The sequence below is a fragment of the Heptranchias perlo genome, chromosome 24, assembly GCF_035084215.1.
Source record: "Heptranchias perlo isolate sHepPer1 chromosome 24, sHepPer1.hap1, whole genome shotgun sequence".
In the NCBI taxonomy this organism is placed as follows: Eukaryota; Metazoa; Chordata; class Chondrichthyes; order Hexanchiformes; family Hexanchidae; genus Heptranchias; species Heptranchias perlo.
This window is the reverse complement of record NC_090348.1, coordinates 12,758,123-12,785,003: the sequence shown is the minus strand read 5'-3', so window position 1 is coordinate 12,785,003 and position 26,881 is coordinate 12,758,123. Positions and strand designations below refer to the sequence as shown.

Here is a 26,881-nt window from a genome sequence, read left to right as displayed (position 1 = left end):
CTTGCATCTTTTAATGTATATATCGGCTATGCCTCTTAAGTTTAGAACAATATTAACATTCACGTTTTTCTGTATTAAATTTGCAATTTAAAAAAATTCCTATGTCCTGTAGGTGCCATGCGGGTAATCTTGTCGCCAGGCGATAGCAAATGAGCTGTCCGTTTTACATCCCACCTGATTTTCTTCTCCACTGACTTAAAAAAAATATCGGGCGCGGTGTAAAACTGGCAGCCGATTTGCTATCTCATATGTATCGCCCGGTGATAAAAAGTTAACATTACCCAATGGTTCTTGCCCACTTCCTAAGTAACTGTGCTTCATTCTCTTTCAGCAGGGGAAGCAGAAGAAGGTATATTCATTTTCAATTGTTCATTTCTGTTTCTTCTAACAGTATTTGTATGCATGGAGTTCTACCTTTGATGACTTAATAGGATTTCAAGCAGCTAATATTGGAAATTATTTTGAAACAAAAATGCCATTGCTTTGGTGCAGTAAGAAGTCGCTGTACACAGTTGAAGGATTTTTGTTGATAAAAATCAAAACAAAAGCAGAGTTTTCATTTTCATTTAGATATAAGTATAAATGTGCAAGCTGTAGAACTAGAAATGGCCATACCTCAGCTGTTTCAGAAATATTGGACTAAAGTGACACAGTGGGTTGGACGCCTCGGGGAACTGGGTTCATATCCAGCCAAGGATGATCGGATAAAAGTTTCCTCTGTCTGCTGGATGTATTTCTGCTGTGAAATAGGTTTGGCCAGTCTCAATCCAGTTCTTAGTGAGCATAATACAAAACTGTCCCTAAGATTTTACCCATCGACAAAGTGACACAGACAGGCCTAAGAATGGTTCGTGTGGGAAATAGAAAAATGCTACACTGGTACAATAGGGATGCTTTTGAAGTTAGGGAGTTGAGGTATGTTGTTGAGGCAGAGGAGAGGGATCTTTATTGTACATCTGCCTGTTAGACCTGACCTGGGAGTTTTTGCTGACACTGAGGTCTGAAATGGAAAATGTTCCATTTCCCAGCACTAAAATCCTTTATCTCAATGAGTACAAGAAAATAGAAAATGCTGGAAATACACAGCAGGTCACTTGTAAGAGTCCACCACCTTTTTCTCTTTTCAGGTAATGACAGGCCTTCTATATATTTCCATTTCAAACTTCCAGCATTTGCAGTTGTTTCTTTCTATTTTTGTTTCAGAAATGAACTGACTTTAAGATAAGATCATAAGAAATAGGAGCAGGAGTAGGCCAATCGGTCCTTCGAGCCTGCTCCGCCATTTAATAAGATCATGGCTGATCTGATCCTAACCTCAAATCTAAATTCATGTCCAAATTCCTGCCCGCTCCCCGGGCAAGATCTCAATTCTTGCCCCATATAAACGAAAAGGCGAAAGCTTGTGTGATTTTTTTTTTGTGGTTATTTTGAGAGTAATAATAATATCAGCACCATGATGATTTTTTGGAAATAATTGGCAGAAAACAAATTTTGTGAAGGAATTGGATGGTTTGTTTGGCTTGGTAAATCTGTCAAAGAAAAGTCAGCATCCAGGGTATGAATATAATGCTGGGAAAGCAGAGAGTGATATCATTTTTTTTTAATTTACAGATTTTTTTTAAACTGATTTCAAATTCTCAAACTACCATGATGGGGTTTGAACTCATGTTCTCTGGATTCTTAGTCCAGGCCCCTGAATTAGTAGTCCAGTAACATAAGCACTACACTACTGTACCCTATGTATCATTTTTGAAGAATTAGCATTTAATCTCACTAAAAGTAAAATCTGTATTTTGTGAGATAAAGTAACTGACTAACTTATAATTCTGTATATATTTATCATTCTGAATTATCCAAATCTAAGTTTTGTTTATAATAGTGTTTTGTGTCATACATTCGCTAATATACAATTTGATTTTTTTTCTGTACGTTACAGAAGAGACGAAGCCCAAACCGAAGTAAGTCATAAATGTTAGAATTCATAGAACACAAGCTAAGCAGTAGCTAAATGTCTTGTGAAATCTGTCAAACGCAAAACAGATACAGGCAGAGAATTACAAATACTAGGCCACTCCCATTGTATAGAGTCCTTGATTCAAGGTATTCCCTTATTATTCATGTGTCCTTGTTCGATACAATGATTACCAACGGTCTGGGCACAACAATCATCAGTTTTTCTCAGATAAAGCTAACTAAAGAACTAGTTGAACAGACTATGGCCTAGCTACTTTCAGTTTAGAAACTTGACTGTAAGTGTGTGTTTCTGTTCCTGTTTAATCTCCATGTTCACAACCAGAAGGGGCGTCAAATACCAGACAACACCTGCCAAGCACCTGAGAAGTGTTTATTGATTGCTGAGACATGCTAACTAATTGCTTATTGGTTTTGGTCTTTGGGGAAATAATGTCAGTGTCAAGCTCATTCGCATTCCAACCACTTTTCATCTCAGTACTTCTTTTTAACGTGTGAATACACTTTGCATTAATAACCCAAATTTATGCAGAAAAATGGTCAAAAATACTGAAACATGACAATAGTATATATTTTAATTAAAAGTAAATCAGTTTACATTTTGGATTTATTTAGCGACTGCTTTTTAAGAAGACATTTTTGTTTGTTACTCTAAATTACCATCATCATATTCTACATTAGAAATTATTAAATATTTATTTTCTAGTTTGTATAGTGAATGTGTGTTTTTAGAATGGCTGAAATATTGTCCTCAGGTTAAACAAAATGGTGGGCAATAAACGTTTGATTTCAGGGGTTTATTAGAATACATAGCTTGCAAAGTATTTTTCTATTCCCATGAACCTCAGTACGATATAAACAAAGAAGAGTTCCCCTAGCTCTTCTCAAAATACCCTGACTAACTGGGATTTTCCACTTTTGTGGAAACAAGCTGGTATATTCATTAGGTACTCCACTCACCCACACATGAGTATGTTTAAACAGGCAAGTCCTGGATTTGTAGGGAGACTCTGTACTCCTGTTAAAATTGAGCATGTGTGAAGTAGCCCCTTGGCTGCTTTAATCTGCTTTACGAATTATTAGCACAATTCCTGCTTACATTTTTCTGGAGTCGCCAAGCTCTACAGGATAAATCAAACAGCCATGTAGAACGGGCAATTATCCATGTACTAGATATCCTATGTGACTGTGATCGTGGTGCACTATCCATCTTCATCCTTCTCGACCTGTCAGCAGCTTTTGACACGGTTGACCACACCATCCTCCTCCAACGCCTCTCCTCCGTCGTCTCGCTTAGTGGGACTGCCCTCACCTGGTTCCACTTTTGCCTATCTAGTCGTAGCCAGAGAATCTTCTGCAATGGCTTCTCTTCCTGCCCTCGCACCTTTACACATCTTCCCGTCCCCTGCCTTTACAAACCCCTACATTTTATGTACTAACTACTGTTAATGCAGAAATTCAGAATTGAGATTTAATTCCATCTGTGTCTCGCTTTTAGGTTCTTTACACAGACTATTGCTCCCAAAATTCCTGATGGTGAAAAAGTTGACTTTGATGCAAGTATATTTCTTTCTTGATCCATTGGGGTACATTTTGTGAATGATGCTTCCTGTGTAAATCCTCTCTTGACAAGAGCATGGATCAGGAAAATTGGGCATTGAGGTCAGCATGGTCGATTAGCAGTGCTCCCGATTGTCCAGGGATTAATTTGAATGACCAGAAAATTCGGAGCACTGACCTCTGCGGCCAATTCTTCAGTCTGTGTTCCAGTCATGTTAGGCTCCGTCTAGAGAGAAGAGCTTCAAAAAAATTTACCCTTATAATGCAATATTTGGTAAGACTTTAATCTTGAAAACTAATATTTATTTATTCCCTGCGAAATTTGAATTCTGTAATTACAATATTCAGAAAGTTTTTAAAAAACTACATTTTAAACATTTAAAAATAACTTGTAGATCACCCAACTTTATTTTTGGGTAATAAAAAGAGAAGCAGCACATCAATTAATACTGCATCATAAATACCTATTTATTATTTGGGTGTCTAAAAGTAAAAGAAAAACATTACATTAATATAGCACCTTATCAGCATCCTCAGGATGTCCTAGAGCACTTCACAGCCAGTAAATGACTTTTGAAATGCAATCTTGTCACCATGTCGGCAACCGTGACAGTCAATTTGCACACAGGTCCCACAAACAACAAAATGGGTAAATGATCAATTAGTCTGTTTTTGATCGTGTTGGTTAAGGGTAAAAATGTTGGCCAGGGCAACTTCTTGTTCTTCTAATAGAACTACAGGAACTTTTACTTCTCCCTGAATAGGTGAACAAGTCTCAGTTTAACATCTCATCTCCAACAATCTTCCTCCGTACTGTAGCTTCTATAAGTGGGTCTTGAACCCTTGACCTCTGACTCGTAATCAAAAGTGCGACTATCTGAACCAAACTGGCAGCACTAATACTATTCTTTTCTTCCTGGCGCATTAGATAAAACAAAAATAAATTAGCAACTAATATATTACTCGTATCAACTGTGCTAATTTGACCAAACCTATAACTAAATCTCATTAATTTCATACCAAGACCTATGTTGTACCCTTATTCGTGAAAATGTAATACAATTTGAAGATGACCTAAATGATTTATGTTTTCTTGAAACAAAAGAGAATCATCGCCAGCAACAAGGCATCATATTAACTGAAATTGTTGGAAAGCGGTCCTCTTCATTGCTGCACTTATATCCAAACAATGGTCCAAGAATAAATTCTTCTCAAGACAATTAGAGTTTAGGTATAGAAACCCAAAGATATTTTGATTAACACCATGGTCTAACATATATATTCTTACTAGAAAAGGGAGCTGAAGGACAATTTTACAAAATCACACTCCGGGCACAGAGCCTCATTCACCAGGAATACATATGAGGAATTTGGGCCTGATTTTCCATCCATTATGGATATGCCCCAATTGCTAACATGCGCTCCTGGTGGGCAAGACTCCATGCTGGGCATACAGTTTTGTAGAATTGGCCCTGTGGTACACAACTAAGGTACAGTCTCTGAAGATATGAATTACTTACACCGCTGATATAATTATTCCAAGCTCCACCATCATTGTGTAATAATTTGTTCCTTTCTGCCTCCAGGACATTCAGAGGAAGCGTATGGAAAAGGACCTATTGGAATTGCAAACACTCATAGAAGCTCATTTTGAGAAGAGAAAAAAGGAAGAAGACGAACTCGTGGCTTTAAAAGAAAGAATTGTACGCTTCAAAGGCTATATCTAGAATAAAACTAATGTCTACTAATGCTACTTTTTTGCATTTGTTGCATAGTATGTGTGTATATAATTATCAAGTGCTGTGCTTACCTGCTGTGCTATCTGTCACCGAGAATTGTCAGAGTAACTATCTAGTAAAATCTTAGAATTGTGAATTGTCTTCCTTGTTTAGAGAACTAAATCAATGTTGATCATGTTTTTGTCTATTTGTTTGCATAGAAAGCAGAGGTTCGCTGGTCCACAAGCATACTGAATTATTCTGAGTAACTTTTCGAGCTAAATTAGGTTTATCATTTAAATGTACATCTTTTAAGCCCTAGTTATGTGATGATGACTAAAAGCTAAATTTTCAGAGACTTCATTGCCGGTTCTGAGTGTCACTCAATGGGAATACAGATCAGAGGATTGAGTGCAGAAAGGCCAGCATTGGCTTCTATGCCCAATTCTATGATCCATGCTCCCATCAAGCAAGACTCCACGGTACAAAGTTTACCGCATAACATTTTACATTTAACATTGGGTTGTAAGCAAACCTACTGCATGCCAAGGCAGATGGCATCAGTGTTTGTTTGGGTTTTGATAATGATCACCAATGTTTTGGCAGTCTCAATACAAGCAGAATCAAACATTATTTGAAAACCTGATCCTACATCAAACAGTTTGTTGCTGTGGACCCACACCCACTAAGAGCTGGGTTGAAACTCCCTCGATTTCTTTTCGAAAGAAACAGGAATCTTTTATCGAGCAGTCTGGATAATGTTCTAATGCAGGTGCTAGATGTAAAAACATGACATGTTCACACAGTTTGCCAACCACTCCCACACAAATCTACTCTTAGTGCCCAATCTTGCCAAACAAATTAAAATTCTCCGATAATATGAATGTTAAAAATTCAAGTACACTTTATGGGCAGTAATTTAATCAATAATTCTCCATGTGCCTTACTCTAGTAACATATATTCAGCAGCTGTTGTGCATGATGATAAGCACATGCTAAAGTGACAACTATCATCAATAAGACTGCATTCTTGAACTTTACACCTTTACAGTTTTTAAAACCACGTTACCTAAAACTAGAAAGTGAAACAACATGGATTTTCAAGATGGCAGCTAAGCATCCTTGAGGTTGACCAATTCAGAAGAAGTTAGCGCTCCCATTGCAGAACCTCGCACGTTGAGGTACATTGGAAAGGCAGGCGCAGAGGACAGTGTGCCCCATTCGCAGCCTGAGCAATTTTTATTTCCATCCATTGATTTCAAAATTCTGTAAAATGGGAGCACAAACTCATAAAGTGACCTCTAAAATATTTTGACCAGTTGTGTGATACGGTAAACATCTTTCATGGGGCTGACCACCAGTATATATCTTCTCTAGATTACAAATTGTTTGCAGCATTCTTGTACTCAGTCTTTTTTATCACTGAAACTACTTTCAAATAAAATATATTTACAGGAAAAGCGCAGGGCGGAAAGATCTGAGCAACAGAGAATCCGAGCGGAGAAGGAGAAGGAACGACTGAACCGAGTGGCTGTAAGTTACATAAATCTCTGTACACAGAGCAGAAAGATCCAAGGTTCAATTGTTGATCCATTATCTGACCTTGAGGATAGAGTCCAAGTGCAATTATTGTCCTTAGCTTCTCTGGGCAGAGAAAGGCAAAAATCGGCAACGGTTCTTGCTGTTTATCACCATCTGTTGGAAGTTGTGAAACACAGCCATTAGGTGAATGTTGGGTATGAGCAGGAAGGGCAGGATCTTGGTAAGTTATGTTGGCTACCACAGTCAAGTAGCTACTATTAGTCACTGTTCAGAATCTCACATGGCTACTTGGAAGATGTACCATAGAATCTTAAAGCACAGAAGGAGGTTATTCACCCCACCGTGCCTGTGCCAGCTCTTTTAAAGAGCTGTCCAATTAGTTCCACTCCCCTGCTCTTTCCCCATAGCCCTACAATATTTTCATTACCAGAAGGGTGAAAATGTACCCAAACAAAATCAATGCCTTTGGAGGGATAAAGCAAGAAAATCAGCTTTGGCGCGTTGGGGGGAATTACCCAAGTATGTAAGTGATTTAAAATACGTACCTTGAAGTACATACGATAACACAAGTAAATCTAAATTGAAACTTCAATGAATTACCATGCAACACCATTATGTACACTGCTAAACATTGCAGGACTGATGCAGTCCAGCAGTTATGAAACCACATATGAGTAAACACTAATTGATTAGCATTTGGATACTTGGCACTGAAGAGCAGTAGGTTGAATATTTTTAATTTAAATCCACAATACAAACCAATTTTATCAGATTTCTGAGCTTGTTGTGCCCCCTTCTGCCTGCAGTCTCCAAGGCTGGAGGCTTTTTGGAGTAAATCAAAAGCAATTTAGCATCTGTGTGGGAACAGCTATATTTTAATCATTTTAAGATAGCAATACATAGGATTGAAATTTTTTTAAAAAAAATCCAATTAATACTTCATATTTTAAAAATTTTTTGCAATAAATCTTCCCCTTGTGTTTTCATCTTGGTCAGGGGAAAATCGTCTCTACACATATGGCACACACTGTGAGGCTGTTTCCTCCCTGACATTTGTGCAGAATTGTGATACCAATATGAAAGCACACTGGAAATACATATAATTGGACTGCTAAATATTTACTGAATGTAATGAAATGGCAGGTGAACAAAATAGGCAAAAGAAGTGCCTCGCTAAAATTGCAAGGCAGAATTTGACCACCAGTAAATTGCAGTCCAAATAATTTTATGCAATTACATGGATATAACATCATGGACACTATTGTATGATTTGAAAATTCATGCCTGGAACTATACCCTATCTTGAGAAAAAAAGACAAGAAAAAGGTGGCAACAGCATGATGTTATAGCTCTGGCATCTGCAAATGTTGTACAGTTGGTGACTTCACAAGACACAGGCTACTCTTAGCTTATCCGTCAAGATTACTTAGACCACCCCACTGCGCCCCTCCCCCAAGTATCTCATCCATCTGTATTTTGTATAAATTTAAGGTTTTTGCCCCCTCTACCCTACCTGCAAAACCATTCCGAGTGTTGATCACTCTTTGTGTAAAGAAGTGCTTCATGACTTCTGTCCTAAACTTTCCTTTCACCAGTTTTAACCCATGTGATCCTTGTTCTAGTGCCCTGGCTTAGAACTTCCACTGACCAAAGTTTCTACAAATCACAACATTTTCAACCAAAACACCAGATGTTATATTGTAAACAGAACATGTCCTGAATGGTTGTGTACTAATTATTTTATTGAGACTCGTAAGGCATTTGTGTGAATAAAAATTGTATTTAATGGATGCTAAAAGCATATCCTCATCTACTTTGGAATTGGAATTGAAGCCAAGCCAAAGGAGCTCACAGGGTGGGTTTGGCCCATGAGCTGCAGCAAGAGAGGACTGGTAATGTGATGCATCACTAATTCTGTCTTGGGAAAGGTGATAGGACTAATGAATGAACATAGAAGTATGTTAACAGTGAAGACTAAATTATGACCTAATCGGAAAAGCAATTTCAAAAGTTAATTATGGGGTAAGTTTTCATCTTTAATGTTCCCAGACTAAGAGAGGTACAGTAGCCTAATGGTTATAGTAGTAGACTACCAACCCAACCCAGCAGTCATAAGTTCAAATAACACAATAGTAATGTTTTCAGATTAGAGCTCCATGCACTGGGTAGCATGGAACAGGAATTGTGGTGTGCACCCCCAGCCCCACAATTTTCTGTCTATTCATTTTAATGGATGTGTAAATGCACTTCAGCTGTGCAAAGTTCTGCATTGGAAGCGCGAAAGACCACAAATTAACCCCAATATTTAAAAATTTAATACACTGTAGGAGGAAAAGGCAAGAAAAGAAGACGAGGAATTTCGGAAAAAGGCAGAAGAGGATGTCAAGAAAAAGAAGGTTCTGTCCAATATGTCACTGCACTATGGAGGCTACTTGCAGAAGGTACTAGATGTTGTGTCTTAACCCTTAAAAGTGCTTATAACATTTACTTGTGTGAACCATGTGAAATTCCTATTTACTATGTAGGGTTAGGGATTGATATGCTTTGGTTTAGTTATGTCAAAGAGTATAATTGGTTTCTATAATTTGGCAATTTTACAGATCGTTAAAAATTTATATATGCAGTCAATGCAATGGCAAATTACTCACAGTCAAATTACTATGTGATAGACTGAGAACCGTAAAGGTGCCAAGAAGCAAACTGAAAGAGAAAAGAAAAAGAAGATTCTGGCAGACAGACGTAAACCTCTTAATACCGAGCACCTTAGCGAAGACAAACTCAAGTAAGAGCATGCAAGTAAAACCTACACTAGCTGCAAAAATAGTTGGTATGGTGATGTCTTATAGCAGCAGTGAGGGAACAATAGCGGCAAGATGCTGCAACCGGGGACGCTTGGGGATGGCCCCCGGCGATCGGAGTTGGGGGGGGGGGGGAAGAGATCGGTAATCGGGAGGAGGGTGGGGGGAGGAGGGGAGGCTAGAGATTGGGGCTGGGGGGGGCGAGATGCTGATGTTCGGGGCTAGTGGGGGAGGGGGGTGGAGGCTGGCAATCAGGGCTGGGGGAGGCTGAAGGCTTCCTTGAAGGGCCTGGGGGGAGCACTGCTACTTCTCCTGGCCTAAAAGGAGTGCTGAAACTGCCACTTACCTTGGGGAGCCAGCAGCTCCCGCCTCCGTTTCACTGCCGAGTTTTCTGCCACTAGGAAACCCGTGCAGCAGCAGCTAACTTCAAATCGAGCTCCCAATTGTACTCCCTGATATCTGCCACCGTAAATATGGCAGCAGGCGCGTGCGCAACGGGTTGGGGTTACGTTCCATGCATTTCAATTTTTAAACCCCCGACCCTCACCCATCTGTCGTGGGGGGGTTAATATCGAGGCCATAGTGTTCCCTTCCTCCAAACTAAAAGCTATTGCATCGCTGGCCCTTGAGGAGGTGGATTCTTCACCTGAGCAATAACGCAAAATATTTCTAACTATACAATTTATTGAATTAGAGCACTGATACATATACACCCGTATATCTATAAGAGAATATGCAATAAACATAGTCTATCTGTCACATTTAGGGAGAAGGCCAAGGAATTAGCAGATTGGCTGTTGCAACTCGAGGGAGAGAAGTTCGATCTATGTGAAAAACAGAAGAGGCAAAAATATGAAGTATGTAGAGTTTTTACACCTTTTGTTCCGACATCATGTGCTAGATACTCTGTTAGAATCATAGAGTTTTATAGCATAAAAGGAAGTGATTCAGCCCATTTTGACAATGCCAACTCCCAGAAAGAGCTATTCTGTTTTTATCATCCTCATTTTAAAATTTCCACTTACCACACCTGTACTGCCAAAAGGTTTGTGCCGTTAAGAAGTCAAAGAGGCCCATTTGCTGCTTGTCAAGTTGTGATAAATGCTGATCTTCTACTCCTAGGTTTGGGTCATTCAGCGCACCTAACTTCCTCATATCCCCACCACTACCCACAAATGTATAGTAGCCTTGTTTCACATTAATCATTGCAATTCTCATTATTTTTTTTAATTCATTCATGGGATGTGGGCGTCGCTGGCAAGGACAGTATTTATTGCCCATTTCTAATTGCCCTTGAGAAGGTGGCGGAGAGCCGCTTCTTGAACCGCTGCGTGTGGTGAAGGTTCTCCCACAGTGCTGTTAGGTAGAGAGTTCCAGGATTTTGACCCAGTGACAATGAAGGAACAGTGATATGTTTCCAAGTAGGGATGGTGTATGACTTGGAGGGGAACATACAGGTGGTGTTGTTCCCATGTATCCTTCTAGGTGGTAGAGGTTGCGGGTTTGGGAGGTGCTCTCGCGAGTTGCTGCAGTGTATCGTGTAGATGGTACACACTGTGCCGGTGGTGAAGGGGGTGAATGTTTAGGGTTGTGGATAGTGTGCCAATCAAGCAGGCTGCTTTGTCCTGGATGGTGTCGAGCTTTTTGAGTGTTGTTGGAGCTGCACTCATCCAGGCAAGTGGAGAGTATTCCATTACACTCCTGACTTGTGCCTTGTAGATGGTGGAAAGGCTTAGGGGAGTCAGGAGGTGAGTCACTCACTGCAGAATACCCAGCATCTGACCTGCTCTTGTAGCCACAGTATTTATGTGGCTGGTCCAGTTAAGTTTCTAGTAAATGGTGACCCCCAGAATGTTGATGGTGGGAGGTTTGGCGATGGTAATGCTGTTAAATGTCAAGGGGAGATGGTTAGATGCTCTCTTGTTGGAGATGGTCATTGCCTGGCACTTCTCTGGTGCGAATGTTACTTGCCACTTATCAGCCCAAGCCTGGATGTTGTCCAGGTCTTGCTGCATGCGGCACGGACTGCTTCATTATCAGGGGGGTTGCGAATGGAACTGAACACTGCAATCATCCACGAACATCTCCATTTCTGACCTTATGATGGAGGGAAGGCCATTGATGAAGCAGCTGAAGATGGTTGGGCCTAGGACACTGCCCTGAGGAACTCCTGCAGCAATGTCCTGGGGCTGAGATGATTGGCCTCCAACATTTGGGAATGGATCTGGGGTGATGTGGGGTGTGCTGGAACTTCTGTCTACCTCATAGATGTGCTCCTGAACCCATTCCAAATTCCAGGGTCAGGCATTTGCATACTGTTAGCAGGCACCCATGTCATTTATGGCACAACTGAGGCACCTACGTCAGTTGGTGGAACAAAAGGAAATTTGCTGCATCCTCCTTTGTTTATGAATTTGGTGATTTCCCTATTGTAACTAAACAATTGTAAGAAAAGTAGACTTTTAAAATATAATTATCCCCCACACCCCAAGCCCCTTGACCTTGGCAACACTAGATGCCAGCAACACACAGGAATCCATTAAACCCTTGGCCAAGGCACAAATGCCTGGAAATATTTCCACATTACCTATCTCCCTCATTGGTGTGGTTTTATAATATGCCTGCCTTCATCTTCCTTTGTGCTTGGTATGACTCCAGCCACTGGAGAGTTTTCCCCCTGATTCCCATTGACTTCAATTTTACTAGGGCTCCTTGGTGCCACACTCGGTCAAATGCTGCCTTAATGTCAAGGACAGTCACTCTCACCTCACCTCTGGAATTCAGCTCTTTTGTCCATGTTTGGACCAAGGCTGTAATGAGGTCTGGAGCCGAGTGGTTCTGCCCGAACCCAAACTGAGCATCGGTGAGCAGGTTATTGGTGAGTAAGTGCCGCTTGATAGCACTGTCGCCGACACCTTCCATCACTTTGCTGATGATTGAGAGTAGACTGATGTGGCGGTAATTGGCCGGATTGGATTTGTCCTGCTTTTTCTGGACAGGACATACCAGGGCAATTTTCCACATTGTCGGGTAGATGCCAGTGTTGTAGCTGTACTGGATACGCTTGGCTAGAGTCGTGGCTAGTTGTGGAGCACAAGTCTTCAGCACTACAGCCGGGATGTTGTCGGGGGCCTCAAATGTTTACCTGAAAATGAATGAATGCAAGATCATCAATGTATTTTCCTAGTAAGCCACAAGGAAATAAATACAGTTACAGGTTTTTAGATACAGTGGCTCAGAAATTCTGCAGGAGGATTTTTGGGAATGGATCTGGGGTGATGTGGGTTGTGCTGGAACTTCTGTCTACCTCATAGATGTGCTCCTGAACCCATTCCAAATTCCAGGGTCAGGCATTCGCATACTGTTAGCAGGCACCCATGTCATTTATGGCACAACTGAGGCACCTACGTCAGTTGGTGGAACAAAAGGAAATTTGCTGCATCCTACTTTGTTTTTGAATTTGGTGATTTCCCTATTGTAATTAAACAATTGTTGTAAGAAAAGTTGACTTTTAAAATATAATTATCCCCCACACCCCAAGCCCCTTGACCTTGGCAACACTAGATGCCAGCAACACACAGGAATCCCTTAAACCCTTGGCCAAGGCATAAATGCCTGGAAATATTTCCACGTTACATATCTCCCTCATCGGTGTGGCTTTATAATATGCCTGCCTTCAAAGCTAGAAAAAATTTTGGCAGTAGGAAAAAGGGTTGGAGATTGATGTCTTTGGGTCCTAGCCCACCTACCCAGATTATGGTGTTTTCACACAGATTTTGGGGTGGAAATTCAGGTCCAGTGACTTTTAATATGTAAAAAGATCCTTCTGTTCACAGCTTAGCCAGTATTATGTTCACTTCACAGTTCTTTAGTCACTGGTTCAAGCCTAGTACAGTAACTGCATGAAACTTAAATCATCCACACACTCTTATGATGAGTCTATCATATGAACATACGATAAAGGACGAGAAAAGTAAAACTGGTCCGTCGAGCCGGTTCTACCAAGGCATGGTGAACCTCCTTGTGCAATCAACCCCTGAACCCTGCCTGTCATGCAATCTCTCCAATATAATCATTTCTGTAGCTGCTCGCTATTTAAAGAGAATGACATCTTGGAGAAGGAAACACTGATATAATGGCACTGTTGCTGTTAGTCCTGTAGCGGAAAATTTGCTGTTGATTACTTTTTATGTGATGAATTTTCTTGTTTACTCATTAGGTAATGTAATGCAAAGCTTGTTTGTTCACTATTTAGTCATCCAAAATCGAGAATTATTGAAGTATTAGAATCATATAGCACAGAAGGAGGCTATTCAGCCCATCATGCCAGAACTATCCAATTAGTCCCACTCCCTTGCTCTTTCCCCATAGCCCTGCAAATTTTTCTTTTTCAAGTATATATCTAAATCACTTTTGAAAGTCACTATTGAATCTGCTTCCACCACCCTTTCAAGTAGTGCATTCCATATCATAACAATTTACTGCGTAAAAAATATTCTCTTCGTCTCCACTCTGGATATTTTTGCCAATTATCTTAAATCTGTGTTCTCTGGTTACCGACCCTCCTGTCAGTGGAAACGGTTTCTCTTTATTTACTCTATCAAAACCAACATCTCTATTAAATCTCCCCATAACCTTCTCTCTTTTCAAAGAACAATCCCATCTTGTCTAGTTTTTCCACATAACGGAAGTCCCTCATCCCTGATATCATTCTGGTAAATCACCTCTTTCCCCCCCCCACCCCCGTCCCAGGCCGTGACATCCTTCCTCAAGTGTGGTGCCCGGAATTGGACACACTACTCCAGCTGAGGCCCAACCAGTGATTTATAAAGGTTTAACGAAAGTTCCATGCTTTTGTACTCTATACCTCTATTTATAAAGCAAAGGATCCCATATGCTTTTTTAACAGCTTTATCAAATTGTCCTGCAACCTTCAAAGATTTGTGTGTGAACTAGGAATTAGAATTAGTCAGCAAAAAGAACTATTTTGTATTAAGTTGTGGCACAAATCATAGATCCCTACTCGAAATTATAAGACCCTACATGACAGCTTTTGATGCAGATGTTAATTTTATGTAAGTACCAGACATCTGGTCACAGTCAAAGCTATTAGCTCAAAACTAATCATTACAACATCAGCTACACAGAAGTCAGCTAGCATAATTGTTCTTATTCTGTCAACTGGATTCAAACAAGTTGCAATGAAATCTAACATTATTACCATAGGATCAGTATATCTTGCCCCATAATGAGCGAGTTTTGTTTCAGTAAATGCAGAGCAATGTGAGCACAGAATTCATGGAGAGGCCCAGTGCTAGCTCACTCACTGAAGAAAACTGCACGGAGGAAATAAACATAAAATGAGGAAAGGGTTCTGAGAAAAGAGTCAATATAAAATATTTGACTATAAAACTTATTTATTGAAGGTAATTAATGTATTTTCTAAAATTAGTAGAACTAACTTGTAACAATAATATTACAAGTTATATTACAATGTCCGGGCCAGTATTTATCCCTCAACCAACATCAATAAAACAGATTATCTGGTCATATATCTCATTGCTGTTTGTGGGACCTTGCTGTGCGCAAATTGTCTGCCTACATTTCCTACATGACAACAGTGACTACACTTCAAAAGCACTTCATTGACTGTGAAGCACTTTGGGACGTCCTGAGGTCGCAAAAGGCACTTTATAAATGCAAGTTCTTCTTTCAGTATTGACTGGGTTACTGAGGAACTCATTTGGTCATGGTATTGATGCTTTCTTGCTTTCACTCTGGTAATAAGCTGTGTATATGTTTATTTTAATGCTCTAACAGTTGAAAAAATGACTCAGAAGGTAAAACTCTGTGCACTTTTCACCTTAGAGTGAATGCCTTAGGTTTCAGGTAAGATTTACTCGCTAAGTTGGAAGCAGAGCACCAACGCACTAAAGCATACAGCTTGTTGTTTTCTGACGCAGTCTAACTGCTCACTTCAATCTGGGCTCCTATGGTCAGTAGGGAGTTAAAGACTGCATATAATCTCACTAAGCATATTGTTGCTTCCAGATTAACCTGCTGCAGATTCGAGTCCAAGAGCAGATGGGGAAGTTGTAAGTAAAAACTCTAACAGAAATTTCCTTTTGTCTTGGTAGTGTCAGTTCAGTGTCTTTCTGTTTTGTGTACAGAGAACAGGCCACTTTCTCACAACGTGGTTCCTATTATTAACAAAAAAAGAGCCTATAGACAACCAACACACTCTGAAACCTGTACGAACCCTGCTGAGGACAAAAACAGGATATAGAAGAAGGTCGCATTTTGTCCGTCAACTGGACATGGACATGTATTTTTACATGCCTTTACTAAACCAGACTTCCACGTGTTGTTTACAGATTAATGTACCTCGAAATCGTGTTTCAGATCACCAAAAATAGTACGTTTTAACCAGTAAGAGTTCGGACGCTTTTTAAAGGGTCTATTCAAAATGGTGCAGATCTGTCATTATTTACCTTTTACATGCAGAAGTTGAAGCAAAAAAGCATTTCCAACGGATGGGCAGTGCTGATAAATTACTAAATGAGCTGTGCACCAGCGTTCGGGCCCTTTAAAGTCACAAGCTAAAATGGTGATCTATCAGAGCTCTGATCACTGAAGATGCATAGTGATGGTTTCAGAAAGAAAGTTGCAATCAAACTTTACAATCAAAAGTAGACTCCATTAATAACATAACAACATCCTCAAAACTGTAACCAGTAGTTTGAGACAAATGAGATTCTAGATTTTAACAACTGAATTATGATTTCCCCCCATTCTAATATCCCTCACCTTTAGTTTGCTTTTGAGTACCTCTGGAAGCTCTGTTAGATGGTCAAAATTATTCACCCATCGTAATATAATACAACAATCGTAACTGACATTTACACCAGAAAGTCGGATTAATCTCACATCAGTCAAGATGGGGGAAGGATTGCATGTAGTTGCTATGTAGTGACATTGTAAATACATTCATGAAGATTTCCTCCAGTTGATGTTTCTGTTGATGTGAAATTGTAATTAGAGTCTTTTGAATGTGTTTACGATCTTGGCAGAAATATCAACCAGAGACAATCTTCATGAGCAAACTTATAATGTCGCTACACAACAATCAGAACAATCTTCACCCCATGGTTGCTCCTCATTACATCACCACTATTTAAATAATAACTATCATTACCGCAGTGTTTTCCACTCAGTTATTTTTAACTTCTGTCAGTTCTTTCAGTAACATTTTCATATTTGTAAAACTGATTTCCAGTTATTCTAAATGCTTTGCTTTGTTGAGGCTTTTAAAATTGTTTGTGTGTGCCTTTTACCGCACAAGTGAAAACCAAATTTATTTAATGATGAAACTGGGAAGGTGTGGTGGGGGAGGGGGGCAGAATTTTATGAATCCACACTGCTGCCAGGCCCACTGGCAATATAAATCAGAAATTCAGGAACTTCACTGCATGCCTGCATTTTAGATTAGTGCTGCTGGCAGGCTGGGCTCCTTGCTGGCAGCAGAGACTTGTAAGATTAACCTTCCCCAGTCCAAAACCAAAGGAAAGAAAATAATTTATTGTTCTGGAAAGTTACCGTTTTGCTTTTAATTAACAAATTAATTATAGTCAATTTAAGGTATCATTTTAATAACAGTAAATCCATTAAATTGCATATTCACAACTTCACTTTTTTGGAAGCAAATGCACAAGTATTGATTCCATATTATATAATTTTGATTATTGTTCATTGGTATCCTTCATTCATTATACTCCACATTTGCTGGGCAGATGTTTAAACCAACGCTTATTCCAGATTCACATGACATTGTCTTCCAGCAGATATAACAGTTCCTCTCTTCTGCTTTCCTTTCAGTCCATGAACATTAACTGACAGCACTATTGCTCCATGTGAGATGGCAAATCCAATAGCATGTTGATCCATTGAATCATTTCCTAGCTTTAATTAATGGACCCTGAAAATTTGCAGGAGGGTACAGCCTGGTGTATATTTCCAGGGTTTTCTGGTTTTATGAATGGGTCTCCATCAGCAGGGGTGGAAAAGGATTGGGGCGTGATCATTAATCATACTGCAAAAGAATCTAGACAATGTAAGGCAGCTATCAATAAGACAGATTGGAATGCATTGAATTACAAGACACATTATAATGGTACTGTATAGGTCCCTGGTAAGACCAATTCTAGAATATGGCAGTTTTGATCACCTTGGCTCAAAAAGCATAAAAGATTGAGAGATGTGACAAGGATGATTCCAAAACGTATATAGGACGAAGTTTTATATATATATTTTTTAAAAAAGACTTGGATGACAACTTATTTTCACTGGAGAAAAAATGACTAAGAGGAGACAGGTCTTCAGAATATTGAAAGATTATAGATAAGGCAGTAGTCAGCAGGTTATCTAGCTTGCACAGTGAACACAGAACTCGAGGACACAATTACAAAATTCACAATATCAGACTTTAGAAGGATTTTTTTCCCCACAGAATATTGAATATGTGGAGCAGACTATTACATAGAATTACATAGAATCTACAGCACAGAAACAGGCTATTCGGCCTAACTGGTCTATGCCAGCGTTGATGCTCCACACGAGCCTTCCCCCACCTCTCTTCATCTAACCCATCAGCATATCCTTCTATTCCTTTCTCCCTCATGTGCTTATCTAGCTTCCCCTTAAATGCACCTACGCTATTCGCCTCAACTATTCCGTGTGGTAGCGAGTTCCACATTCTTACCATTCTTTGGGTAAAGAATTTTCTCCTGAATTCCCTATTGGAATTATTAGTGACTATCTTATATTTATGGCCCCTAGTTTTGGACTCCCCGAGAAGTGGAAACATCTTCTCTATGTATACTAAACAAACTCCTTCGTAATTTTAAAGACCCCAGCTTGATCATCCTTTCCTGATAAGTATATCCTCAGTTCTGGTATCATTCTTGTAAACCTTTTTTTTGCACCCTCTCCACTGCCTCTTAATCCTTTTTATAATATGGAGTCCAGAACTGTGCACAGTACTCCAAGTGTGGTCTAACCTAGGTTCGATACAAGTTTAATATAACTTCTCTGCTTTTCAACTCTGTTCCTCTAGAAATGAACCCCAGTTGATGGTTTGCCTTTTTTATGGCCATATTAACCAGCGTCGCTACTTTTAGTGATTTGTGTATCTGTACCCCTAGAACCCTCTGCTCCTATATCCCATTTAGACTTATTAAGTTATTATCCAAGCAGCATGTGGTCTCCTTATTCTTCCTACCAAAATGTAACATTTCACACTTATCTATATTGAAATTAATTTGCCAATTACACACCCATTCTGCAAGTTTATTAATGTCATCTTGTATTTTGTCGCAGTCCTCCTCAGTATTAACTATACCCTTAATTTTGCATCGTCCCCAAATTTTGAAATTGTACTTCCGATTCCCGAGTCCAAATCGTTTATATAAATTGTGAACAACAGTGGTCTCAGCACTGATCCATGTGGAACACCACTTCCCACCTTTTGCCAGTCTGAGTAGCTACCCTTAAACCCTACTCTCTTGTTTTTTGTTCTGTAGCCAGCTTGCAATCCATTCTGCTACTTGTACCCTTACTCCACATGCTCTGACCTTAGTCACGAGTCTACTATGCTGTCAGAGAAAAAAAATTCTGTGTCAATTGATACCTTTTAAAAGGAACTGGATCAATACCTACCAGAAAAGGGGATTGAGAGGTATTGGAATATTAATAGAACTTGTTCATTTTGGTTAGTGAATGAATATGGATGTGAATGTGGTATGGAAAGAGCCTTTTGTATTTTCAGTCTTGCTTATGTTTTTAAAATTTAACACCAGTATTGCTAAACCTGCTGACATCCACAAACTCTTGTTACAGTGGCCTCCCTCTTATTATTTAACAGAGGAGCCTAAAGTATTGGTGATTCCATTGCATGCCATATATAGAAATGTAACATTAGGACAGGCTACATCGAGTTTACAGCACAGAAACAGACCATTTGACCCAACTGGTGTTTGCCGGTGATTATGCTCCACACTGGCCTTCTCTCACCCCTTTTCATCTAACGCTATTAGCATATCTTTCTATTCTTTTCTCCCTCGTGCTTATCTTTAATGCATCTTTCCTATTTGCCTCAACCACTCCTTGTGGTAGCGTGTTCCACATTCTTACCGCTCTTTGGGTAAAGAAGTTTCTCCTGAATTCCCTATTGGATTGGTGACTATCTTATATTTATGACCTCCAGTTTTGCTCACCCTCACAAGTGGAAACATTTTCTCTACCTTATCAAACCCTTTCATTGTCTTAAAGACCTTAATCAGGTCACCCTTCAACCTTCTCTTTTCGAGAGAAAAGAGCCCCAGTCTGTTCAGCCTTTCCTGATAAGTATATCATCTCATTTCTGGTATCATCCTTGTCAATCTTTTTTGCATCTCCAATGCCTCTGTATTCTTTTTATAATTTGGAGACCAAAACTGTGCACAGTACTCCAAGTGTGGTCTAACCAGGGTTCTATACAAGTTTAACATAACTTCTCTGCTTTTCAATTCTATCACTCCTGAAATGAACCCCCATGCTTGGTTTGCCTTTTTTTATGGCCTTATTAATCTGCATCGCCACTTTTAATGATTTGTGTATCTGTACGCCCAGATCCCTTTGCTCCTCTACTCCATTTAGGTGCTTATTAACAAAGCAGTATGTGGCCTTCTTATTCTTCCTACCAAAATGCACCACCTCACACTTATCTATATGCCTGATGATTGTCTTCTTCTGGTCACAACTGTGACATAAATCAGTGCTATTGTGGACATGTAGCAACTGACAAATATATAAATAAGGCCTTAGATGTTGATACATAAAAATAAGACAGTGGTGCAGAAATCGAGACATCAGTCAATTGGTATGGGCGACCAAGTGGCTGAGCACACCAGCAGAAGCATAATCAAGCATCTCTTACAAACCTCAGACAAGAACATGATATTTTACAGAAGTGAGTACCTCCAGTAGGCTTGCTTCCTTTCACAAAGTACATCAGTTATTCTGATGTTAAACCTACAAATTTGGTGTGACAGCAGTAGGTCACTATTCCCTGAAGAGAGAAATTTCTACCTGTATTGCTGCTAATAATCACTCTTTTTGAAAGTGACTCCAAAGATCGAGGCACAAAGCCAAACTCATTGGCCTTACTGCAGTCTGTAGCCAAAGGAACAGCGTATACCCCATTGTGTAAACAACAAGAGAGCCCTTTTCTGTTTTGTGAATAGCACTAAGGATGCATATTAATCTCTTCTTCCTATTTGAAAACAAAACTCTGATTTTCCAATTTAATGCAGTGTTTTGCACATTGACTGATGAATTACACTGCATGTGCTTCCAATGTTCAGGAGGTAATGCACTCTTGGGACACTCAAATACATGTGCTAGATTTCATAAGGTAGCTTTGCCAAATGCAAAACAGCCATCTCCACTAAACACTGCTATTTAGTTATTTATTACTCAAAAGATCTGGTGTTTTGTCTGGTTCACTGCAGTCTGCCCAGGGTCTACCAGTCCCTGGTTCATAGGAAAGAATTATCTCCTTTATTCACACAAAAGAAAATAGGACTGATCAGTTAAGAGTCTAATCAGCAGCTTTATAGTGGACATCTCATAGAATAAAAATAGTCAAGGTCACTGAAGGTGACCACACATCGATGCTCTTATGTAGTATTGGAACAGGAGATTTTTCCACCCGCAAATGGATTCAGTATCAGTCCATCATGTGGAGTATACCTTCATTTGAAGAAGAAGTAAATAAGTATATACTTTTATTAACGTAGTAAATAAATGTTGAAGGGTTACTAGGTAGTGTAAAATTGGGCTCACCAAAGCAACCACACCCTTAAGCAACATTTACGTTAGTGTGCAAAGTTGTGATTGTAATGGTGCAATAAGTTGTAATCATAGTTTTAGTCATAGGTCATTAAGAACTTGCAGAAAGATGGTATCTATACATTCGAGTATGTATCTTAAAGCACCCTTTCACTTCAAAATGTTCCCAGAGAAATATACATTTAAAAATCAAGTATGGAATTAAATAATAGTGCAATTGTTGAAAATCAAAAATCGTCGCTAATACATGAACCTGTGCATTCATTGCTAAGTAATGTATTTTCTAAAGAGACAGAACAGTGGAGCATAAGCACTGTTGACGTCCAGTTAACAGTAAGTTGTCAAATAGCCTAACAAGTTGGAACAAGTTTGAATGTTTCAACCTAAAAGCAAGTTAAATCAAAAGCAGCTAGCAAGCCAAGGAACCATGTAGAACATTATTGTTGCATTCTCAAGAACCAACAAAGATCCCATCATTATAGTATATGAGAGTAACCATTAATTGGGAAAGACATTAGTGTTGATCATAGACTAGATCATTGCAATTTTTAGGAGTCCCCCAAATGAGTACTTTTAGCTACTTTGTTGCTCCAAAGCAGTATGTCAACCAGCATTGGCAGTGTGAATAATAAATAATACCTGTCTAGTCAGTAGCAGGTATTCATATAGTATGTTGTGCATAACATCTTTATGTCCTTGCACTGTACCATCTACCGATATAGAAAACATTTTCCAAATGAACAATTATCATGAGCCTTTGAAAAGCAACAGTTCTCTGTGTCAATCTCTATCGTGATTAATGACCCTGTAGTTCCAATGTAGGCAGAGGTATTTTGCAAGTTGTTCAAGTTCAAAGTTGCCCTAACATTATAGAGGATAAGCATCCAGACATGAATATGATTGAACTATGATTCCAAAGGCATTCAGTTATGGTTGGAAGTAGTTCACAGGATAATATAATCATCTTAATTGCCAGTTTCTAGGGGTTCCTGTAGATCCAGAGCTGAAGTCTAACTGGACAAATGCTAACTCTTGGAACAAAAAACTATATTTTTAAAAATTCCATATAAACATATGGACATATTACTGTCCAAAAAACACAACATACTCACTTTATTATTCTATCTCTTGTATAGGTTTTAAATACTTATTCGGCAAAACATTAAAATACTTAAATAAACTTTGTTTGGCAGTCAACAGTAAATTCAATAAAATTTGCAGGCAAGCCATAACTTTTCAAAATCACAATTATAGCTCTGATCACCAGTGTTTTGTGAATGTCTTTGTGTTAAATGGCAGTCTGAGCTCTTTTTTTCATTTTCCTCCTCCTTTGTAGATGTAGTTGGTTTTGAGTGACTTTATTAAGTCTAACTGGTGCTATTAAGACAAAAATTGTTTTTCAAAATTTTAAAAGAGCTGAAATAATTTAAATATAACTTACTTAGGTGTCAGCCTTGGCTCAGTAGGTATCACACTTACCTCTGAATCAGAAGGTTGTGGGTTCAAGCCAGAAACTTGAGCATATAATCTAGGCTGGCACTTCAGTGCTGCACTATCAGATGCAGTCTTTCAGATAAGACATTAAACTGAGGCCCCGCCTGCCCTCTCAGGCAGATGTAAAAGATCCCAAGGCACTATTCGAAGAAGAGCCGGGAAGTTCTCCCACTGCCCTGGCCAATATTTATCCCTCAGCCAGTACCTAAAACCACTGCTGTTCGTGGGAGCTTGCTGTGTGCAAATTGGCTGCCGCGTTTCCTACATTACAAAAGTGACTACAGTTCAAAAGTATTTAATTGGCTGTAAAGCATTTTGGGACGTTTTGAGGCCATGAAAGGCGCTATATAAATGCAAGTTCTTCTTACTTTGAGAAATCTTTACTCATAGTTACCAATAAAAATTTGAAGAGCTGAATTGTGCCATTCAGTTGGTGGGGGGAGGACAGGGGGGAGGTGGAGCATTGTCCATTCATTGGTGGTCAAGAGATGGACAGGTGCCTCAGTCACTAACAGTTATACTGTGCAGCTATCTATCTTCCAACCACTGCTGGATCTTACCTTCCAGGTTCATGTTTTCCATTAGTTTTAAAATTGGATGTCTTCTATCTCTGCTAACTTTTGTTGTGTAATTTATATCAAATAACTTATGTCATGTAAAATACATTTTTTATAACTAGTGTGACAAAAGTAGTCCATTGTAAACATGTAATGAAAATCAATGGTTTTACGAGGACTTGATGTGTAGTGTGCCAATAGAACCATCTATATTTGGTATATAGCTAGTGATCAATGCTAGCTGCTAATTATAATGTCTGAAACAACAGCCTCAGATAGAGCAAGTATTTGTTTATGGTCCTATATACAACACAAATGTACAATAATACAATTCTGTATAATGCATTCTTACCTGTTAGGTGCTTTTTGATAATACCCAGAGAAAACTTTGCAAAAGAATATATAAACTTGAAATTCTTTATATACCCTTGATATCTCAGATCTCTTTTTCAGGTTATGAAGTTGTTGAATTTTTTTTTACTTAATGTTAGAAACAATCACAATTGGCTACTTACTACTGTACCCCATCTGGTGCTTTTTCAAGTTGAGTAATGAAGTGTTCAGCCACAAGGTGGTGTTTTTGTTGCTCTAAGCCTGTTAATGTGGCCCTCTGGCCTTCAGACTGTTTCCATCAATTTACTGCAGGTCTGTTAAATCATTGCTCATCAGGAAATTGTAAACAAAGTTATTAATCTTCTATTGCATAAAATATTATTTGGTACAATAGAAATAGATACAGTGGCTCTGTTACTGCTTTCATATTTATGTTATACTAGAAACACTGATTGTGAAATAGGTAATAAATATTATTTAACGTCATTAAGTTTTTTAAAAAATGACATCTTGGTGAACGATATTTTTGTTTGCAAACTTACAGCAGTACAAAAGGAGCTCGTGGCAAGGCTAAGGTGGGTGGTCGTTGGAAGTAAGAAGAGACCTGGGCACATCGACAAAGGAAGCACCAACTTCTGATACATCTTCCTAACAACTATAAACCGGATTTCCAGAAAAAGATACTAAATATTAAAATGATTCAAAAAGGCATCATCACAAAACAATGGTGAACTTTTTACGTTGAGAATTAAATTAATAATAGTCTCTTTGCATTAGTTACAGTAGTATGTCATATCTCGGTCTCTGCAATAGTGTCTAAAATACTTGTTTTTGCGGAAAATATGAACGGATTCCAATTAGTTTACTATACACCCAATGTGTGTATTTCAAAGTTACATCATATTTAAAAATGATATTTTTGCTGATTTCAAAGAAAAAATGTAATTTGTAAATGTGCACATTAAAACATCTCATTATTAACAAAATTGTGCGGGTAATTTGATATCTTTTACTGGTACAGAATTTATTCCAGTATTCAGTGTCAAAATGTTGTTTTAAAAATATGCTTAATTTCATTATTCTTCCATAAAATAACATACAGCAGAAAAGTCTGCAACTCTGCTGATAAATGGATCTACCCAAACAATAGGCCGTGAGGGAAGTCCATCACATTCCTCACAGATGGTGCCCACTATTTGAACTTTTTTTTACTGTTTTGTAGCTCCCTCCGCCTGGCGGAAATGGGGCAGTAGCTTATTTAAAATTAAGACGATCGACTTGCCAGCCCGTTCCTGCTCTGCCATCATTTTAACTTGGGCTTTGTACTTGACAGCCCAGGTGCCCGCCTGAATCAGGCAGGAGCCTCATTAATCTATGCAAATCGGGGTCCTCTGAGGGCCTGCTAGGCAGATTGTGCACCATGGACGTTCCACTCAGTAAAACCTGCCAGTCAAAAGAAAGAGGCCCCAAAACAGTAAGTCTAAAATTATTTTTTGTGGGGCCAGGAGGAGCAGGAGTGCTCCTCAGGGCTCCACTAGAATAATTTGGGCCTCTGCCGCCCCAGGCTCCTGTGTCGCTACATTTAGTGATTTGTGTATCTGTACCCCAGATCCCTTTGCTACTCTATCCCGTTTAGACTTATTATCCAAGCAGTATGTGGCCTCCTTATCCTTCCTACCAAAATTCACCACCTCACACTTATCTATATTGAAATTCATTTGCCAATTACACGCCCATTCTGCAAGTTCATTAATGTCTTATTAATGTCTTCTTGTATTTTGTTGCAGCCTTCCTCAGTATTAACTATACCCCCCAATTTGATGTCATTTGCAAATTTTGAAATTGTACTTCTGATTTCTGAATCCAAGTTGTTAATATAAATTGTGAACAACAGTGGTCCCAGCACCGATCCCTGTGGAACCCCACTTCCCACCTTTTACCGGTCTGAGTAACTATCCTTAACCCCTACTCTCTGTTTTCTGCTTTGTAGCCAACTTGCTTTCCATTCTGCTACCTGTCCCCTGACTTCACATGCTCTGACCTTAGCCATGAATCTACAATGCCTTATCGAAGGCCTTTTGAAAATCCAAATATATTACATCTGCTACATTACCTTTGTTTGCTCTTTCTGTTACTTCTTCAAAGAATTCAATAAGTTTGGTCAAGCATGACTTTCCCTTTTGAAATCCATGCTGACTATTCTTTATTATATTTTCATTCTCTAGATGTCTTTCTATTACATCTTTGAGTAAAAATTCCATTATCTTTCCTACCATCAACATTAAACTGGACTTGTTCTATTTCCCTTTTTAAATATAGGAATAACATTTAGCACTCAGGCACTATTCCCTTTTCTAATGAATTTTTATATATATATAATAGTGCCTCAGCTATCTCCTCCCTAACTTTTTAATATTTGCGGATGCAATCCATCCGAACTAGCAGTCTTATCCTCTCTAGGTTTGATTAGCTTATCAATTATCTCCTCCCTTTCTATCATAAATGTTTTAATATCTTTATCGATCTCTACTTCTAATGTCCTGCCCATCTTGTTAGTCTCCCTGGTAAATACGGAGGCAAAATAACTATTCAATATTTCTGCCATTTCGTTGTCGTTACCTGCGAGTTTATCGTGTGCATCCCTTGGTGGCCCTATTCCTATTCTGATTTTTCTTTTGTCATTTTTGTGTCTGTAGAATACTTTACTATTTCTTTTTATATTCCTTGATAATTAAATCTTGTAGTTCCTCTTCACTTTCCTAATTTTTTTTTACTTATTTCCTAAACTCTTTGTATTTCCTTTTGTTATCATCTCCTTTATTGTCCATGTACTTAGAGTATGTCTTTTTCTTCAGTTTCAATTTTACCCTTATCTCTTTATTCATCCATGGTTTCATTATTGGCTAGTTTTTTCTTGATTTTAGAGGAATATACTCTTCTTGAAATCTATTGATCACCGTTTTAATTAATACCCATTGCTGTTCCATTACTTTGTCTGGCAAATTTTTTTTCTAGTTTACCT

At 38.9% G+C, this 26,881-nt stretch overlaps 1 protein-coding gene across 1 annotated transcript in view; it reads left to right on the top strand.

Annotated features, from left to right (window-relative positions):
- The window catches only part of LOC137341470 (troponin T, fast skeletal muscle isoforms-like), a 37,650-nt gene extending 12,908 nt beyond the window's left edge, over positions 1-24,742 (top strand). The window contains exons 6-15 of the mRNA XM_068004574.1: positions 571-750; positions 1,937-1,958; positions 3,470-3,527; positions 5,118-5,234; positions 6,705-6,782; positions 9,119-9,232; positions 9,461-9,573; positions 10,356-10,446; positions 15,641-15,684; positions 24,404-24,742. Of these exons, the coding sequence (XP_067860675.1) occupies positions 571-750; positions 1,937-1,958; positions 3,470-3,527; positions 5,118-5,234; positions 6,705-6,782; positions 9,119-9,232; positions 9,461-9,573; positions 10,356-10,446; positions 15,641-15,684; positions 24,404-24,455 (869 nt within the window). The 3' untranslated portion in view covers positions 24,456-24,742. The remainder of the gene's footprint in view (positions 1-570; positions 751-1,936; positions 1,959-3,469; positions 3,528-5,117; positions 5,235-6,704; positions 6,783-9,118; positions 9,233-9,460; positions 9,574-10,355; positions 10,447-15,640; positions 15,685-24,403) is intronic.
- The last annotated feature ends 2,139 nt before the right edge of the window (positions 24,743-26,881 follow it).